Raw genomic sequence first — 20544 nt, forward strand, 5'->3', positions numbered from 1 at the left:
CATGAAACCCCATGATACTTGGTACTACATAGTACCTTATATGTTATGAACCTCCAAGGTAACAGACCTGGTATTATATATGTATCATATGTGGTATCTAGGTATCAGACTTATACTTAGACCCAGTATCTAGGTATCAGATTTTGTAGATATCGTGGGTATCATATATGATATCTGGGTACCAGATTTGATAATTAGACTTGGTACCTAGGTACTAGATTTTGTAAATATTGTAGGTAACATATATGGTACCTGGTATGATACTTGATACCTAGGGTATCATATATGGTGCCTGGGTATCATACTTGATACTTAGACATGATACCTAGGTATAAGATTTTATAGATACTGTGGGTATCATATACCTGGGTATGATACTTGATACCTAAGGTATCATATATGGTACCCGGGTATCATACTTGATACTTAGACCTGATACCTAGGTATCAGATTTTATAGATACTGTGGGTATCATATATATACCTTGGTATCAGACATGATACCTATATATATTAGATATGGTACTTAAAACAAGATAATTAAGAAAAAGATGAACATAAAACAAGATAATTAAGAAAAAGATGAACATAAATCTAGATAATTGGCTATGGCTCTTTCCAGCAGGCCCAGCTAGTATGTGAGCACCTCTTGTGCGTGTCCTACAACTAATGGAAGAAGAAGTCACATCCACACTCAGCAGGACAGTGCGACAAAAGCCCAACAAGCTAATTCATCACGTGGGAGCCTATCCACATCTCGCATATGAGGCAGGCATCAGCGACATAACGATTCGCTCTCATTAATCGTCCCGTGACAACCGGATACCGTTTTGTAGCTTTTCTCCTCTCAAAATCGTAAATCATTAAGAACTATAAAAGTATTAGAACTTGATATGCAAAAAATATATTAGCAGATTTGATGTGGGAAAACTTTTGAATAGTTATAAATATATAGTTTGAAAAAAAAGTAATTATAAAACATGTGTATTAGAGACATGTCGGTATGCAAATAAAACTTTAAGAAGAAGAAGAAAATAGAACTTGTACGTGTTTTGCAGCACATCTTATTGATCGATCCAGCAGAGCGTAGGCCATATCAATGAGACTCCCATGAATATGCAGAAGCTGCCTACGAAGAAGCTAGGATAGTTGCTAAGCTAGGTAGCTTCCTGTTGATCCGTATTTCTCCCTCCATCCTTAAAAAAAAATAAACCCTGAGTTTTCATGTCCAATGTTAAACCGTTCGTCTTATTTGAAAAAGTTATGAAAAAAAATTAAAAAGGCAAGTCACGCATAAAGTATTAATTATATTTTATTATCTAACAACAATAAAAATACTAATTATAAAAAATTCCATTAAGACGGGCAGTCAAACGTTAAACACGGAAACCTAGAGTTTGTTTTTTTTGGACGGAGGGAGTACAATACTATATATACTGTACTTATATGGTTAGCTTTAGCAAGCTAAAATCCTGTGTATGTTACATCTGTACATGTGCTCTAGGTGCACTTTGGAAAATTCGTACATATATGCACGGTTTAATTATCCGGACAGACTTTAGCTTGGTGGTACATGTCCTGCATGCTGTTCTGTACTTCTGGTAGGGATTAACCTGCTCCGTCTATTTTAAAAAAGCAATTTTTATATATGAATTTTAACTTAGCGTATGTCTAGATTTATATATAAAAGTTACATTTTCGAGATAGAGGGATTAACCACCTAAATAAACATGATATTTTAACTCTAATACATTGGCTTCAATACAATGCAACATAACTTTTTATTCATTTGCTCTCAATATGCTACTCTACTTAATTTCGTTCTTCTCCTGTTGTGACTTAGCACATTTGGGCTAGCTAGCTATTCGCATGTAATGCCACGATCTAGTGTACTCTTTCTTTTTCTCTCTTTCTTTTCTCTAAACTCTCCTATACACATTTCTCCCCCCAACTTCATGGATCAAACAACACGTTAACTTCGAATATCTAACATTTAGATTTACCATCATCGTCAGATTTGTAACATCCAGTCAACTTAATTAATTACCCCTGCGTGCATCACAGCTTTTAATTAATTGGGAGAGAGAATTGGAGTAAATGTATATGGCTGCTTTTCCTCTGTTCGGCCATAAGAAAAGCTCTAGGAATTGTGGTAAATGGCAAAGGCTTGTGCATGCAGGGGTTGATAATTAAAGGGGCAAAAGCTGCTGTTGCAGCGATCACAATCCGAAATGTCATACTAGTATGTTGAGTCCCATAGGACGTCCTTCATAAAGAGGGGGGTGTTTACATCCACGGGAGTAAAGTTTCAATGTGTCACATCAGGTATTATATAAAGTGTCGCATGGGGTGTTCGGGCGCTAACAAAAAAATAATTACAGAATACGTCAGTAAACCGCATGATGAATTTATTAAGACTAATTAATCCATCATTAGCAAATGTTTATTGTAGCATCACATTATCAAATCATGGAGCAATTAGGCTTAAAAGATTCGTCTCGCAAATTAGTCGCAAACTGTGTAATTAGTTATTTTCTAGCCTATATTTAATACTTCATACAGATGTTCAAATGTTCGATGTCACAGGGTGAAAAATTTTAGGGTGAGATCTAAACAGGGCCAGAGACACTAACTCTCAAGTAGAGGGCCAACAACTATACCATATCAGAATATTAGAGTCTATTTTGGAGAGCTTAAGATTTTGAGAAGCAGCTAGTTGGTAGACAGCTTCTGAGAATCTCAAAAAGCTGGGTTTTCCAAACTTTTAGTTTATTTTCTGGATTTTACAACTACAGCTTTTTAAAATCTGAACCAAAAATTGGATTGTTTGCGGGAGTTTCTGATTATGAGAGAAGCTGCAGCAGCTAGAAACTCCCCAAACAGACCCTTAAGCTTGTTGCCTTATCGATCATGGTTAATATTTAAATTTAAAACTTAATTTTAGAGTTGATTTTGAGGTCAAAGTAGTTTATTTCTCAAGCTGTTAGAGCTATTATACAGCTGGAGCTATGAAACTCTGAGTTCTAAACTACAACCTAAACAGAACTTTCTCATTTTTAGTTAGTTTGGAGGAAAAACAAAAGATTTGGACTCCTAAGAATTAATTCTTATGAGGCATACTCAGTTTGTAGGAATGTAAATATAGGTAAACCGGAAATTTTCCTTCCTACAAGTTGAAAAATAATTAAAACATAAAAAAAATCATCCACTTAAACCTCTTGAAAAATTCATATGGATTAAAGTGTGTATACACTCATATTTTCTCTTTTTATATTTCTATAAATTAAAATTCCTCCAAACCGAAATATCATGGTGTGACATAGGATGTGCACTTTACCTAAATAAACACAGGATGTGCACATGTACTCCTAAAAGTATTAATAGTTGGCCATGTTTTCTTGTTTCAAGACCCTGGAAACATCCAATTAATCATGTACAATCAAATCATACGCTAGTTTCACATGGCGGCACGGGGACAAAATCTTTTTTTCAAACAGTCCCTATGTCTATATATATAATTGCCTTGTCGTGGCAGCTCCCGCGTGCGTGCATCTATTACTTGTTTTCGGACATCTCATACTTCTCATTTTCTTAAGTGATCCCCCCTACTCCTAATTACTAGGAGTACTAGTACTCGCATGGAAATGAATGCGAATAACAGGACAACACCAGTTTCCACTTCCCAGTAGATGCATGTTACTCAAGGGTCCACCCTCCATGCTTAGATGGAAGTTTAGACAGATTACAATACCATCTGTCAACTACCACAAATGGGTTTTCTTTCTCTTTTGGGACTAGTACAATTTGTTAATTACTGTTCCTTAGGCTATGAAAATATGAAAAAAAAAATGAAAATGTAACTTTAATCGCTAATTTCTATTACAGTATATATATTGCAGAACTTGAGAACATTATAGTATTATGAAAGTATTTCTCAGGACAGCCTACAACGACTTTTATCCAAACTAAACATTCAAAATGAAAATGTTCAAAAGTTTGAAAGTTCCCTTTGAGATGTGTACTCTAAACGATTGGTTTTCGTGACCAGAGTAAAATCTAGTTGTTTACATCTTTTAGCATTGTCTGAATAACAAGAGATCAGATTATTCTTAAAGTGGGGATCCGATTGTTTTCAAGGCAGCATGAAGTTATCTCAACCATTAGTCCATTACTACATAAGTGTAAAGTCATACTAATAAAGGAACTTTTAAGTCTAAAATAAATGAGTATGCAGATGGCGGGACAGGTTTTGAAGTCAAGTCCCTACGTGCCTACTAACCAACACCATGAATCCGAACCTCAGAACCTGAACTGAACTGGGACAGTTCGCGTTCGCCCTACAGTGACAACAATACCATCATTTGGGCCTGCTAAATGTAAGGGGCTCTGATGGTGATGGGGCCGGCCGGGCTGAATTTATGGACAAGTACAGAAGATGTGGGGCTCTGGACTCTGGGTAATTAGGCAAGTTTACACTAGGGCTGTTCACCCGGAATTTTCATTTTAAACCTTTTAAATTTTTAAATTTTAAAAATAAATCCTTTTAAAACTGGCCTGGGTACCCTTCCTCTCATCTCCGGCGTTCTCGTCGCCTGAGTTTGTGTCACGCACCGGGTAGATTCAGAAAATTTCCCAGATACTCCCTCCATCCTTAAAAAAAAGACAATCTAGAAGGGAATGTGACCACTCCTAGTGCAACGAATCTGGACAGAGCAGAGGTTACATCTCCTCCTAGGTTGCCTGTAGTATCTCGCACAAGAATGTCCATCTCACTGAGACATGTTTCTTTCTCCATTCTGGAAGACCAGAGGAGGTGTGATCCTACACACTACACAACGATAGGCCGGAAAGGCAAAAAAGATTGAGGCGGCCGGCTCCTTACGCGACGGCGATGCGAGGGGTGCCGCGCGCGGCCAGTGATCCGTTAATTCCAGAAAGCACTCAGGTGTCAATGTGCCATGCCACGCACATGGTGGGGAGAATGAGGGGATCATCAACCGATCAGCCCCCACCAAGTCGCCTCGTGATTCGTGCTAAGGAGCATGCACACCCCCAGGCTCCTACTACTACTAGTAGTGCTGCTGTTGTTTCCATGCTTTGAACTTGTTGCTATGCTATTGTGTAGTAATTGTGGACTAGGGTAGCCAGATGCGTCAGTGCGTGCACGTTGCCATTTCCCCAATTCACTATAGCTCCTCCAGAGTTGGAGCTCGGAGGCAGGGGCAGATCTAGCGAGGGGCGGCGAGGGCTCGAGCCTCCATTACTGGCGGCGATAGGATTATGGAAGTCCTCACTAATTCTTTTTACCATATACATTCGAGGGGGACTATAGATATGTCTAGTTTGTTCAGACCCTTCTGTTATTTCTTAATACGCCACTGCTCGGAGGTAGGACTGTGCAGTGACTACTGACTACAACACATGATTAAATTGAAAGCAGAACAGCTCACTCTGAGTTCTGATCACCTAGAGGAAAAGGGGATGAGAGTAGAAGGCACAAGGGCAAAATTTGCACACGCTCTACATGTATATATATATATGTGTATATGTAGTGTATGGTGCCGCGCTAGGCTTGCCATATATATACATCAAAGGAACTCATCAAAAGTTTTAGAATTCCGAAGTGCTAAGAAACTGAAGGTAAATTCAGAATAGTAGTAGCATTGCTTAGTTAGTCTACTGAAGATAGCAACGATCAAAGGCATTAAGCTGTTTCTCCCTGAATACTGGTAATTAGAAATTACTGGTGTTAGCTCGAACCTGGAGTGAGCCTTTTACAGTTCTGATCTTGCGCATTCTTCATCTTCTGCTGGCCTTCCAGTACCTGCAGTAAGTAAGAATGTACATCAAGCTTAATTATGGCCCTAGCTTTATCTTGATTTTTAAACTAAAGGATGGAACGGAGAATCAAGAAGCCGAGAATTACCTCACCTTCTTGACTTCCTTGGCCTCCCAACCGGTTTCTTCGCCTGGGTTGGAGCCAAGTCTGGCTCCTGGCCAACCGCTATCGGTTCGCCTTGATGTGATGGACCACTCCTTGATCGGGTTCTGCTGTCAATGTATTGGCGACGATATACATTAGCAGGTGAACTTCTCCTAGTTTGAGTGCTCCTTTGCAGGCTAGCTCCTGTGCAATTCCTAGGACTGTTTTCAAGCGGCACGCCTGTTGATGAACTGAATAGATGGAAGGACACAATTACTTACGTATTGCAATAAATTCTTTTATCATGAAAATATAAAATGTATATAGTAGTATATCATCTGTTCATTGTGGACAGTTTACATTGCTTGATAGAAGAAATGCATTTCAGATTGTTCATAACTAGTAAGGCATTATAGGCTGACCATTGGTTATGGAGCATGTATACACATTGCAGAATTTAGATATTAAGAAAAACAATTCATGCCATATTATTACAATGTTGTATTAAAGTCATAAAACAAACAAAATGAACCATAAATACCAGATATCATGAGTTTATAACAGGAAAACAACATTGGCCCATTTGAAGATACATGGCTGCCATGGACATTACCTGGGCGCAGCCTCCTTGTCCTCTTGAAACATAAGTTTTGAAACAGAACAAGGGTCATTGCAGATGGTGCCTGCTGCAGAAAAACTAAGAGTATCAGACGAGTTAATAGTAGAAACCTAAGGTTTATACTCACAGAATCAGAAACTTTAAACTAAATGCAGAAACGTACTGTTACGGTTTTTGCGTGAAAGGACTACTATTTCAGGATCAAAAGGAACAATATCATCCAAAGGTTCCACCTTAATAGGAAAGGTATTTGTCAGGTCCTGTGACAAAATTTGGAGTTACTTTCAGTAACAGGGCACCACAGCCGAATTTGACAAATTCCAAAGAGCGACACCCAGTAAACTAGTGTTGTATAGTCCAAGTACCCGATCAGAGTATGGATAGAGCATGGTAGGACAACGGTTATCCCGGTTGGCTTCACTAGTGGCTGAAGCAAAGGTCCGTGCAGTTACAGCAGGGCGCTTACCACGGAGAGCTGATATGTCATTATCAGTGTCATCATATGAAACAATGTTGGAAAATATTAGGTTGTCCGTCCCGAGAAGGGGGATATCTTTGAACAGCTTCTTTGTATCTTCTGGTATCCCCCTGAATGCATTAGGGTCCTTGGTGGTTGCCTCTTCAAATGAAGCTATATCTATCACAAAATAAAGGCACAGAAATAGTTGATGACCAACATATATCCCACTAGAATAGGCTTTACGGTTTTGAAATGTAATTGCAACATTACAACATATTTTACCTGAATGACTCTTAAGAATACCATCCTGCCTATTTGAAATGTTCAAATCATTTAGCTTTGGTCTGACACTTCGGGAGTGAGACTCATCGAGGTTATGTCCAGTGCAAGAATTACTTCTTTTCAGAGCCTGCAGTTGTTCAACAAAACTGCAAGTTAGGCTCCTATAATTTGAACTGTGTGAACCTGGTTAGGCATTCTCTTTGGTTGATTTATTCAGGCTTGCAGTTCTGCAGTTTTGATCTTCATTATTTATAGTTTTGTTTGCTCCTACTATAATGATTCAATAGCAGATGATATTCCACTTCAAGAAGAAAAGTTAGAACGTTTGCATCATTCCAGGGTCAAACAAAAAATGCAAGATTTGAACAAATAAAATGAGATACCTGCTCTGAGATAGACTAAGTATTGCCCACGAAAAACTTTTAGGCATGCTGTTAGCCAATAAAGAAACATCACTTGGTCTAGAAAATGAATGGTATTAAAATGACCCTAGAAGGTTAGTAGCTCAGAATTATCAAACCCATGGCCTATACTATGAAGAATTTTGTAGTGATGGGAGAAAAATCAGAAGAAATTAATAACATGAATAAAACCTCAGAAAATATGGTGTACTTTGGCAGTTTACATCATCAGAAGTAGTCATAAAAAACTGAGCAGTCTTATGGTATTGAAAAGGCGAATATAAGGTGCAATGTAAATACATGTCATGAAATTCTGTGATCTTGAGTACCAACATATTTAGTGTAAAGTATATTTCCACAAGGTTCAGAGAGTTGGGGACTCACATGCTGACTCTCTTCAAGCCATCCGTTCTCAACAATGTTGTTGTCAAGCTGTTGGCTACAATCATGAACATTTGAACTCGCAGAGCAAGTGTTTGGACGAAATGAAGAGTATGGAACATGATCTTGCTGTTGGCTAGTTTGCCAAGCAATTGGAAGAACAATAGAAGGTTCAACCACATCAGGGTCTGAGTCCACAACCCTCTCGTGAATTATCTTTATCAGTATATCACATTCCGATCTGGCACGTAATTGAAGAATTGAAGTCAAACTTAGCAGTCAATATGTTCAGAAATTGCCTCTGTAATAAATAGTCATAATAAGAACGAACTTCCCTATCAAACTTATGTCTTTTTTTCTATATCATCTCAAGGAGATAATAACAGAAAGGCCACGCTCTTGAAATTTGGTCTGATAGATATATTAGTAATTGCCGGCCACAGATACATTTAGCTTATGAAAGTACTAAAATTTTTCACCGGAAGGAAGTACTGAAATTCAATGAAAATAAACTCATATGATTAAGCTAATACAGATCCAATAGTGAAAAGATTGGTTGTACAACTAAAAAACTACAGCAGAAGAAAACAAAGATATAAGGTATGATACCTTGAGTACGTTTCTTGCAAAAGCATCTGCAGTATAGCATCCTTGGGATCTATCTCTGAGACAAGTGCTAAGGATCCCACACCACTGTCTTTTAGAGTAATCTCCTTTCCGCTCTATGATCATGAAAAGGACATTCTTGATCAATCTCTTCATCACTCCTAAACTAAGATTTACAGTCCACTTGAACTACAGAGATGTACAAAGATGGAAATACCTGGTTGAACTGATTGTTAGAAGCAAAGTGCGCAGTATTATCTGTTCATTTAAGAAGATATAGATCAGGCAAAAAGGGAGCAAACTTTGATGTGTTCTCATCATCGAGAAATGTGAAGCACAAAACAGAGTAATGGGGTTAATCTAATCATCTGTTGCTACAAAGTATCGCATCAAAAGGATTCAATAGTTGCATGTATGGCGTTCTTAGATAATGTAGGAGTAGAATGCATGTGCTTTTAGAAAAGCTACAGGAAAAAGAAAAACTAAGTATGTTTCAATGCTTTGTCCTACCAGAGATTAACTGAAACTTCAGGTGGCAGAGAGAGGAGCATCGACAAGGTCAAATTCCAGTCTCAATTTTCAAGCATTGTACAGTGGGATTCAGCCCAACACCCCGCACCATTTTCCCCCTACTGTTCAAACCAATGACCAGATCACTGGCAATCATACAGAAAACACAAGGCCACCTACACTTCTCTAGTTTTAAAATTAACAGGTTCAGTACAATATCCGTGAGGAAAAAATATTTCTCCAAGTTCTCTCCAAATTGGCAAATGAAACCACTACTAAAACCTAGAGAATCCGATCATATTATTATACCTCTAACTCCGTGTTCGTGTGATGCTGCACTCGGTTTGTGCAAAAATTAACTACAGGATTAGGTAGCGCCAAATTCACTCGAATATTTCGCAGGCTAACCAACCACACGGACGCGCCACCATCTCCAGCGACGGACGGCAACGGCTCACGCCGAACACCCGCGAGGGCAAACAGCATCAACCACGGCGCAAAACAACGCAGCGCACTCGGATTCTAGAACTCCGCTCGAGGGAAGGATCGCGTACCGCCACTGCCGCGGTGGCCGCGCGGAGGCGGCGGAGACTGGGACGACGACTCCTGCGAGGAGGAAGCGGAGCCGCCGGTGCCGGAGTCGGGGGAGTCCGGGCCGAGCACGGCGGCGAGGAGGCGGCCGGCGCCGCATACCAGGCCGGAGAACCACCCTCCGGGCCGCTCCGCTGGCGGCGGCGGTGACGGTGGATCATCGCCTGCGGCGGCGGTTGCCATGGATGGGGAAGTGGAGAATTGGAGGGAAGGGGATTGAGAGGAATTTTTTTTGGTTTTGGAATTTGTGGGCAGTTGCGCTCAGTTACTGCGAATATTAAAATGAAGTGATTTTTCGAAAAAAAAATCCCGGATTTTTCGCCACGGTGAATTTTCAGCTTTTTTTCTGTTTTATTTGCTCGCTTCGTGAACAGCAAATTCCAGAGGCCCGTTTGAAAAGCTTCTAATAACTACAACTTCTTAAATCAAAACTTCTCCCAAACAATTCAAATTTTTTTTAGATTCTGCAAAGTTATAGTTATCAGTTATGGAACTCAAAAGCGAACTACGAAGTACTCCCTCCTTCCAAACTACGAAGTACTCCCTCCTTCCATGAATTTGAATTTTTTTAGATTCTGCAAAGTTATAGTTATCAGTTATAGAACTCAAAAGCGAACTACGAAGTACTCCCTCCTTCCATGAACTAACTAACGTCATAATAGGAGGAGGGAGTATTAGTTGTTGAATTCAGAAAGCAAATTAAAAATTAAAAATTGGTTTCTCCAGCCGTTTCTCGGAATTTAAATCTCCTAAACACCCTGAGTCAGTCACGTTTCAAACTCGTTCAAAGCGGAAAAGTAATACAACGCTTATGTATTTCATATTTGAGCAAGTCGAGAACAGATTGTTTTGCTTTGATCCATGGAAGTTGTCGTAAGTTTGAAACGAAACGTAGAATTCAAATTGCCTTTGATGTTATCGAACCATGAAACACAAAACTGATAGCTTATCTAATTTGGCTAATCATGACAGGCAAATGGTATTTTCTTACGAAATATGATCTCACACATTCCGAGCAACGACAGTTTCAACGCATAACATTACCATATCATGGCATAGTTAAAGATCCAGGTCAATCTGCATCAGTTGTACATGACACTTAATTGTTCATGTCAGCAGCATATTACAATAATCAATCTGGACATGGCCCGGGCTATCTCATTCCGCATCCTCTATCTCGGTATCCTCTGGAACGCCTCGGAGATACAAAACGTTGTTGCACCTGTACAGTTCACAAATGAAACAAATAAGAATTATACATCAGACAATTGAATATGTTTTGTGTAAGGGCAACCACAATGTTGAACAGGTAACAAGCAATTAATATAGGCTTATAACCAGGTAAGAAGCATTGTTGGTAGAGACAATAACTACTACCGGGCCATTGTGCTACTGCCGGTAACAAGAGAATAAAGAACAATATTTTCTGTAGATATGGGAATCTTTTTGTACGAGCATGGCTATAGGAGATAGTTTTACAATGATTCTTTTTAAGGTGGACCCCACCTTAATTTGCAGAATAGGCATAGCACATTGTGAGCTTTGTAATAACTGTTACCACCTGAACCCCGGGCCCACGTTATTATCTACTTTGGTAGTATACATTGCGGTTGCTCTAATAACGATTTAGTCAGCAAAAGACTTCCCAAGTTATAAGCGCTGCTATTTGTTATACTTCTGCATTTGAGTAAATTCCATATACTCTGAACTCTATCATTCTATCTCTCCATATTTTACCATACTATCATTCTATCTCTTAATATTACCAGTCAGACTGAAAACAGGGTAATAGCATGCAAGTAACCAACAGATCACCTATGAGTACATAAGTACCAGCGGTAAGCCAATAACTACAGATGAATCTGGTCCAGGACTGAAGGGCGATATATAGAGTTACCTTATCAGTATCTCACCCAAGTTTCCAGAGAATTGCCCATCAATATACTCCTCTGTATTAGCCAGCTGAAAGCAGTAGACAATTAGGTAAATTGCAGCAAAAGAAGATGACACGTCGATCCATATTGGTAAATGAACGAATTTAACTGATACAAAATACAAAATAATACCTGCAGATTCATATAAGAGTCGACAGAAACAAGATATCCTGAAAGGGGGGTACAAAAAGAGTATCGTCAGCATAATCGATAATAAGGCACAGTCTGAAAACTAAATTACAACAAGAGGACCCATTTTAACACATGATTTCCATTGAAATTCCATTGTAAAACCAATGAAAGTGGATGTTCTTGATAAGTGCCATGAAGTAATTGTCCATGGAAGCAAGAAAGTTCATGTAAAAACTGGACAAATTTCAATGTTCCTGAAACCTCAGAGATTTCATTCTGAAATTTCAATCACTAGCCTAAGCATATCAGTGAATAAAATGTGACGGGTAAAAGTATAGATTACCTTTGTATTCCATACCCCACTTAAGTTTGACAATGACAGGCTTCCCTGTCAGGTTGTTCAAGAAAGGCTTCGGGTTAACTGGCACAGTCTGCATTTAGAAACAATCCATTAATAGTATATAAAAGAGTATAGACAAGATGTATATGGAGGCACCACTTGGAACTGAATACCATGAATAATCATCATGAAGAAAATCAGAAGAAAACAAATACTAGTCAGGTCAGTACAATGTCTGTAACAAATCAAGTTTGTTTTGCAATTATCTGCAGCAATAGAACACCAAACTGATGTGTTGAAGCCCTAATTAGCGCAAGACGCTGGGTGCTACTCCCTACTCAGCCGACAGACCAGCAGCTACATACCGTAACTGATTACGCAGGCCTAACAAGAGACAGGCAGAAGCCAATCCAGGACAGACCGGCTAGGGGCAACGCATGACATTTAGACCACTGGGTCATTGTCTTTGTTTTCCCCACTCAAAGAGGGATACAATAGTTCCTCAATGCTCTTCTGAAGCTCCAATTCAAGTAAAGCATAGTCCACATAGAGAACCTTGATGTGAACAGCTGAGTTGTCAAGTTTCAAATATTTTTTACAAGATTAAGCTGAAGATGCCCTTTCCTCTTCAGCCCATACTGATGTACCAGTCAGAATAGTGAGCAAGGAATGGGAACACTTCTTGTTCTTGCATCTTGAGCAGCATGGCAGATTCAAGTGTGTGCTTCCCATTCAAACTCTTCTTTTACTCTGAAATATTGAATTTCATTTTATCACAATCCATGGATTTTTCTGATGTTCAATTCGATTTTTGGCAGTTGTGCTAGTGATATGCGTAAAGGAATCACAGTTTCTGATCTGAACATCTCAGAAAATTAATGGAGTTGTACTCCCTCCGTACTCATAAAGGAAGTCGTTTAGGACAATGTTTAAGTCAAACTTTGGGAATATAAATCATGAATAACTCTCAAGTTGTTGAGTTTGAAAATATAAAAATTATATGTATAGATTTGTCTTGAAAAATACTTTCGTAAAAGTATACATATATCACTTTTCAATAAATATTTTTATAGAAACAAGAAGTCAAAGTTGTGTTTTGGAGACCGTGTCGCTGTCTTAAATGACTTCCTTTACGAGTATGGAGGGAGTATGTATCTTTGTTAAATTTCTGGATTGAAATTTCTATTTTCTGGTTTTAATTCAATCTGGCACGCTTTCTGTTTCTGTTCTGAATTATTCAGCTATCAATCTGTCAATTTCTATTATCAACTTGTCAGTCTGAATTTCTGTGTGATGCTTAGTGTGCACTTTGCATGCGCTGCAGCCTGAACTAGTGCACAGTCCTGCAGAACCTAATGGGGCCAGCCAGTTCCACTGCAAGAGGGACGGGCCAATTTTTCTCCCTGGTTTCCAAGTGGTTCCCATCTAAATTGGGGCAGAGGGTATAGGTGACGGGTTGGCCCATCCCGTCCCGTTTTCGGACTGATCTACCATGACTTGAGGATAACTAGGGAGGTTTGTGTGCCGCATAAAAAAAGAAAATCAGAGCACATCTTCCAACCAAACAAACAGCTCTACATCCATCGTTCTTTCAACCTGAAAGCTAAGCAAGGGTCCAAACTTACACTCCAGCGCCATAAAAGATAACCATAACTCAAACCACATCTTCGAAACAAGCAGCTCTAGGGGTTTCAAAAAGAAAAGGAAGAAGAAGAAGAAGAAGAAGAAGAAGAAGAAACAAGCAGCTCTACAACCCCAAAACGAACTTTTGGGGGATTTTCTAAATACTTCAATTTTTCCCTCACCACAATTCGACATGAAACCTATCCCAAATCACACATCCGACCTATCTATCCTGGAGGTCATAGACCTAGAACAGTTAAGCCCTCCAATCTATATCCACCTACTCCGAATCGAGCACACGAAGCTACGGCTACGAGACTACCACAACAGTTGGCACCAAATCACGCGACAAAAAAAACATTCGAAGCGTAAACAGATCCACTACACGAGGTAAACAATTTCGCGGAGTAATATCGAGGGAGAAAGAGAGAGAGATGAGGGCAATACCGCCATTGAAGGGGGGTAGCCGCCGCCGCCGCCGGTGCCGGTGCTGGTCGGGGATGCGTAGGGGGGAAGGCGACGAGGCGGCCTAGCTAGGGTTTTGGGGTGGGGAACTCCGATACCACCGCCTGAACTAAAAGTCGCTCGATGGGCCACAGCCCATTTATCGGTTTGAGCGGGTTCGAATAAATCGATTTATGTCCCTCGTCTTTCCGTCGCGTTTAACTCATATCACTAATCTCTTCGTCCATATTACTCTCTCCATATTTTAATATATAACACCGTTGATTTTTTAATAAAGTTTAACCATTCATTTTATTTAAAATTTTTGTGCAAATATAAAAATATTTATATCATGCTTAAAGAACATTTGATGATAAATCAAGTCACAATAAAATAAATAATAATTACATAATTTTTTTAATAAAACGAATGGTCAAACTTTAGAAAAAGTCAACGGTGCCATATATTAAAATATGAAGGCAGTATAATTTAAACATGTGATAGTGGTAGGTAGATAGTCAAAATACGACTATCTTTAAACGGGAGTATATCCTACGGCAGTATGTCGGAGAGCCGTTCACATTGCCATAGGACCTAATTTAACTTGGTTTTATAAGTTGAGGTCCAGATTTTTAGTATCACGGTTCAGATATATTAAACTTGACAAAAATATGAGGGACGTCAAGTGGAATTATTTCTAAGCAGTTTAAATTTGGGGTCGTGCACTCTTTCCTTTTAAGGACCATATTTAAAAATGTTATGTATATAAATAATCCAAATTTTCTCTTTTTATTAACATAGTACATATGCAGACGTTTATATAAACATGCGTGCACACTTACTTGCTTATCACTGAAATAATAATTAGCCATGAATGTGAGTCATGTGTAAAGTCTATGTCTCTAAAACAAGCGGGCATGTTCCACCACCGGAAACCTAACCAGTTGAGTTATGCTCGCTTCGTAATTCAAATTTGTTTTTATTTACCATAATTTATATAATGTGTTGTCCTGTTGCAGTTAAATATAGTGTAAACACAATGTAAAGAAGAAAAATGCAGTCCCTTGTTTATTTTTATTTGCAAAATACCGTTATCTATAACAAGAGGGGCAAATTGATTTTTACCATTTCATTCAAAGTTTGACCTTAAGCATTGACTACATGAACCTGAAAAAAATATTCCCGATACTAAATTCTCAATGCACCCACATATATCAATAGATTACAGAAGCACTTTTCAATATTTGTTTGGTTCTAACACTTCTTACGTCAAGGTTGGTTGCCCAAAAAAGAAGTCATAATGTGTAAACACACATGTTTATATAATAATCAATTAGTTTGTTGGTTCTAAGACGTCCTAACTCCTACTCCTAGCTGGTCAGGGTTGGTTGTCCTGAAGAAAAAAGAAGCGCACATATATGTAAATAATTGCATATACATGTACAATAATAACCGTTAAGTATATAGATATACATGTTCACAAAATCAGACTCACAGGCATGTGTTTGGCTAGCCGTCTGAATCAACTCCATGAAATTCGGATAGCCAACGTTTTGCATCAGTACTAACTTCTGCCGAACTCGTAAACAAAACCTAAGGCCATTAGCCAGTAATTGTTGGTGACAGAAAACATTAGCCCCAAATACTGTTAAACTTCTTTAAATAAGAATTGTTAAATTTCATAATGAGGCTTTCCACGACTTGATGTTTAGCTACATTTATCACCCAGTTCAATTAAATTAATAAAACCGCAACTGTGTAGTCACGTAGATGACGATTTGCAGACAGAGATGGCGATGCATGATTTCAGAGCTGGTCGGATGAGCAACTGAAGTGACATAGAAGTAGCAGCTAACATATATATACTCCATCTATCCAACCAATCTCGTACTAGATTATAGCACATACTATTACTATGAATTTAGATATCCAAATTCATCGTGTTACTATGTAACACATCCTACTATGAGATTAATTTATTTTAGGACGTAGGAAGTATGTATGCTAGTTCTGAAGACAATATGTAGTTAACATGCCTAATATGTTTTGGTTGCGCACTTTGTTAACTAGCCCCCATTTTTTAAAAAAAGAAAAAGAAGAAGAAAAAGCTATATATCTAGAGAATTTTGTATATACTATGTGAAATAATATTATAGAGCTTTTTGAAACAAGGGATTGTTTCATACTCATTCCTTTAAATTTTTTATGAAATAAACCAGTCTAAGCAATTTTGGGGGGAAATAAGCATGAGATTTCACCTTATGGTTTTTCCTCTTTCACATGTTTTTTCTGCGTTCTAATCGAACGATGGTTTTGTAATTTCCCTATGTTGCAAAATTCACGAAAGTTATGTTGTGAAATTCCGTAAAAATCCAATGAGTATGATAGTCTATTTATACGTTTTTCTTATTCTAACGTGTTTTCTCAGTCCTGCGTTTTAAAGGGTTCTTAGCCCGTGCAAAGATGGAAACAGGGAAAAAGGTTATGTCATATATACTCCCTTTATCCCATTGTAAGTGCAACCATAAATTTTCATGTCTAATTTTGATCATCCGTTTTATTTAATTTTTTATGATTAGTATTTTTAATGTTATTAGATTATAAAATATGAATATTATTTTATGTGTGACTTATGTTTTTTATTATTTTTTTTAAATTTTTTTAAATAAGATATACGATTAAATTTGGATACGGAAACATGTGACTGCGTTTAAAACGAGACAGATGGAGTATTTGGGTAGGGGATTGCATCGAACCTCAAAATTGACTAGCTAGTCTATTATATTTACTTGATGAACCTAGTAGGTGTGTAATTAAGAAGATCATAGGATACCGGAGGTTATTTATGGCGACATGCTTGTGATCCACCTTGATATATATCGTTGTTAAACAATAATGAACAAATGCAATTAATGGTTCAGATCGATGAAAGTGCTTAATTAGGCTTATACTAACTAAAAAGAAGGACACGAACAGCGTTATTCATCTCTGTGTTACATATCCAACCATTTTATACTTGTTAGTAGTGGAGGCTTGCGAGTACGGATGAACATGAACCGGACGGATAATCCATCAGAACATATATACACATGTGACAACGTTTTTTCTTCTCCTAGAAAAGTCAAGCATTTACTCCCCAGCTAATCCTATGATTAAGTAGTAATACAACTCCAACGTGTTAGGTGATTCATTTTTATTTTTATTTTTTTGGCGCGAGTGTTAGGTGACTTGTTCGTGCGAATGAGACATGCATTGCATATACACATGTTTTTGTTTGTTTAATTTGCTCCAGGGACTCCAGGCTAGCCGATCGAAGCCACTTCTGGTGTCTAGATTAGCTAGTGCCTAAAAGCTGGAGAACCTAATTTCAGCATCGATCGTCTCCGCCGGCTAACAAAGATTCCTTGTCTCATGTTGCAATAGCTAGCTCACGTAGGACATACAAAAACTTAATTTACAGTATGCTTTGAAAGTATAATTGCATGAAAACCTATTAGTATAAACGGCTACCGGCCTGTCATTCGGCATATTTTTTTAGCTATAGTCGTCATTTTCATGACCGTTGGATATGTGTTAAGATTCGTGCTGGTTATTGGATGCGTGATAAAATTCGTGTTAGACGGCCGGTAAAAAAGATCAGCACATGTGGTGAGTTACATTTGATATATTTTTAAGGGATTCTCAGTCAGTCCCATGATGTATAAAACATGCCTTAATCTTAAAAAAAAAACTGGACTAACATATTTTTGATATTGACGAAAACATCCGTTCAACATATGACTATCAACGGATATATCATTTATATATATAACTGAAAAAACAAAAAACAATTAACCGTAAATATAAATACATGTGTTAACTTGAATCCATATGAACTGATCATACCACATCAGTTGAGCTACGCTTATTTTGTGTCTTTCAAAACACATCGTACATTTGGGCTGTGTACATCCATTATGAATGTAGAGTCTGGATTTTAATCTATTTTCTAAAGAAAAAAACACACATCGTACACACGTTCCAATCGGACACTGCCAAACGTCTTCTTCACACACTCAAGTCATCTTATCTCCTCCCGGCTTCCATTTTTCTCTACACAGAAGGTTAGGTATATCTAGCTAATTATCAGTACTATATATACACACACCCTCGTAAGCAAATCCAAAATTCCAAGTGAGCTTAGATGCGACCGAGCGACCGACCGGGTGTAGCCGCGCCGCAACGGAGTTAACATTCCACCGGCCGCGGTGTACCGTGCACCGGTGTACGTACGTGGCCGCCGTGATCTACAGACTACGCGACGGTGGGCCCCACCCCCAACAACCGCGGCTCGCGCGCGCCCTCTCGTTCGCGCGCGCCGCCACATGGATGCCTTTTTTTTCCTCTCCTTTTTTTTCTTTTTGCTTGGACCATACCGACCGAGCGAGTGGACACTGGCCGGCCGACCCGATCCGTCCTCCGCCACTATACGTGCTACTGCTACCTTTCTGCCTTTTCTACCGTGCTACTGGCGCGGTGTGACTGACGTCACGGTGACGTCAGCCGGTAGGTTCGTTTCTCCGTCGCCGGGGCGTGGTAGGTGAGGCCGGGCCGGTTGGACGTCGGAGCGGGTCTCCGGTCCGGTCCGGTCTAGCCCGTGGAAGCAAACAATTGAAGAAGAATTCCTTTTGACTCTCTTTTAATTAAACTATTATCTCTGATTGTTGTTTTGATCATTCTTTTTTCTATTTTACCCCTTCCATAGATGCTACACTGCATAAGTCCAAGCTTAGTGAGGTGTGGTGACCATCGCTAAGCTGACCGGAACCGTATTTTTTTTTTTTTTTGGGTTGGTGGTGTTGTTAGATTATAATCCGATTTAGGCTATGTTTGCTCCAGCGTGTACCAAAAAACAGAACGATCCATTAGCACATAATTAATTAAGTATTAGCTAATTATTTTTTAAACATGATCAATATGATTTTTTTAATCAACTTTCGTACAGAAACTTCTTAAAAAAATGCACCGTTTAGCCGTTTAAAAAGCGTGCGCGCGGAAAACATGGGAGATGAGTTGAGATACCTAGGGTAAGAACACGGCCTTAGTATTGGATGTTTCCTTCCCTTATATAGTTTCTTATGTAGTGTCCGTGTTTCCTGTCCGTTTCGTAAATATTTTTTTTATATCTACCAATGGTAGTGTCCGTTTTGTAAATATTTTTTTTATAATTACCAATGGTCTTTGAGAAACTCTAATATATTTCACAAAAGATATACCTATGTACAAATTTTCTCTGAATCGTTTCTCGTTAGTTTTATACTCCCTCTAATTCATATTATAAGTCGTTTGACTATTCTCCTGATTAAATTTTATTAGATTTGATCAAGTTTACAGAAATATTTAGCAACATCTAAAATATCACATTATTATTTTTATTAAATCTCACATAATATGTTTATTTTGTCTTGAAAGTACTATTATTTTTTCTATAAACAACTTATAAAAGGAAACAGAGGGAGTAGTAACTGTTTTTTGTTGTTATCGTCAAACTTAAATTTATTTGGTATTAACACATGCAATGAGGGAAAATGTCTTATTCTAAATTGGGAAAAAAACAATTATAGCCAAAAGCTTGAGGATAAAGCCACTCCCTCATACACGATGTGTCATAGGTAAACAACAAATATATGAAACCGCCAATTCTTTAGGATAAAAAATCATACTCTTGTAAACCAATTCTAAAAATTCAGCTTGCCACATATACACACAAAATGACATACAAAACCAAAATGTCACATCACATATATAGAAAACAAATACCTAAAAACTTGGATATTCCAACCACACCAAACTTCTTCGCCAACAGCTTCCATATTTTAGACATGACATATATGCGGTGCAAACGAAAAAGATTTACTCTACAGCAGGCAAGGAGAAAAGGGGAGATACACGAGATAAAAGTCAGTGGCCTGAAAGAGTGAAAGGCTGAAACTCGAGCACAACCCAACACTGCCAGCAGAAAAAACTGAAAAAACCAGAAAAGCCAATGGTCACCAACCCCAACAAAAAAGCGAGCGACCAATGCGATGGGGGTTCCGTAAAATCCCATCCCCTTCCCACCCTACCCAAACACCCGCTGGTATAATGGGGTTGGTAAACGACGTTGACGTGGCACCCCTGCCCCAGTCAACGAACCCCCCCTCCCTCTCACCAACCCAATGCTCCTCTCGCTTACAGGTGGGTCCCACACGTCATCCTCTCCGGGCCCCACTCACCAACTCCCCCCAACTCCCTTCTCCCTCCCGCTCCCGCCAGTATTT

General features: G+C 38.7%; 2 protein-coding genes across 4 annotated transcripts; both read right to left on the reverse strand.

Annotated features, from left to right (window-relative positions):
* Nucleotides 1–5518: 5518 nt before the first annotated feature.
* LOC127763740 (uncharacterized) lies at nucleotides 5519–9998 on the reverse strand. Of its 3 annotated transcripts, none has more exons than XM_052288533.1 (10): nucleotides 9736–9998; nucleotides 8889–8929; nucleotides 8675–8787; nucleotides 8069–8306; nucleotides 7284–7410; nucleotides 6907–7178; nucleotides 6705–6801; nucleotides 6536–6605; nucleotides 5931–6173; nucleotides 5519–5823 (listed from the first exon to the last, which is right to left on the reverse strand). In XM_052288533.1, the coding sequence occupies exons 1-10, from the start codon at nucleotides 9953–9955 to the stop codon at nucleotides 5799–5801; spliced, it is 1446 nt and encodes a 481-aa protein (XP_052144493.1). In that variant the 5' UTR covers nucleotides 9956–9998; the 3' UTR covers nucleotides 5519–5798. The 3 variants fall into 3 exon arrangements, with proteins under 3 accessions (XP_052144493.1, XP_052144492.1, XP_052144494.1); XM_052288532.1 differs by having other exon boundaries at nucleotides 6536–6608; XM_052288534.1 differs by having other exon boundaries at nucleotides 5926–6173; nucleotides 6536–6608.
* Nucleotides 9999–10797: 799 nt separating this feature from the next.
* LOC127761177 (probable small nuclear ribonucleoprotein F) lies at nucleotides 10798–14401 on the reverse strand. Its single transcript, XM_052285425.1, has 5 exons — nucleotides 14249–14401; nucleotides 12182–12269; nucleotides 11839–11876; nucleotides 11670–11734; nucleotides 10798–10994 (listed from the first exon to the last, which is right to left on the reverse strand). The coding sequence occupies exons 1-5, from the start codon at nucleotides 14252–14254 to the stop codon at nucleotides 10931–10933; spliced, it is 261 nt and encodes an 86-aa protein (XP_052141385.1). The 5' UTR covers nucleotides 14255–14401; the 3' UTR covers nucleotides 10798–10930.
* Nucleotides 14402–20544: the final 6143 nt, after the last annotated feature.

Source organism: Oryza glaberrima, chromosome 2 (genome assembly GCF_000147395.1).
Source record: "Oryza glaberrima chromosome 2, OglaRS2, whole genome shotgun sequence".
Taxonomy (NCBI): domain Eukaryota; kingdom Viridiplantae; phylum Streptophyta; class Magnoliopsida; order Poales; family Poaceae; genus Oryza; species Oryza glaberrima.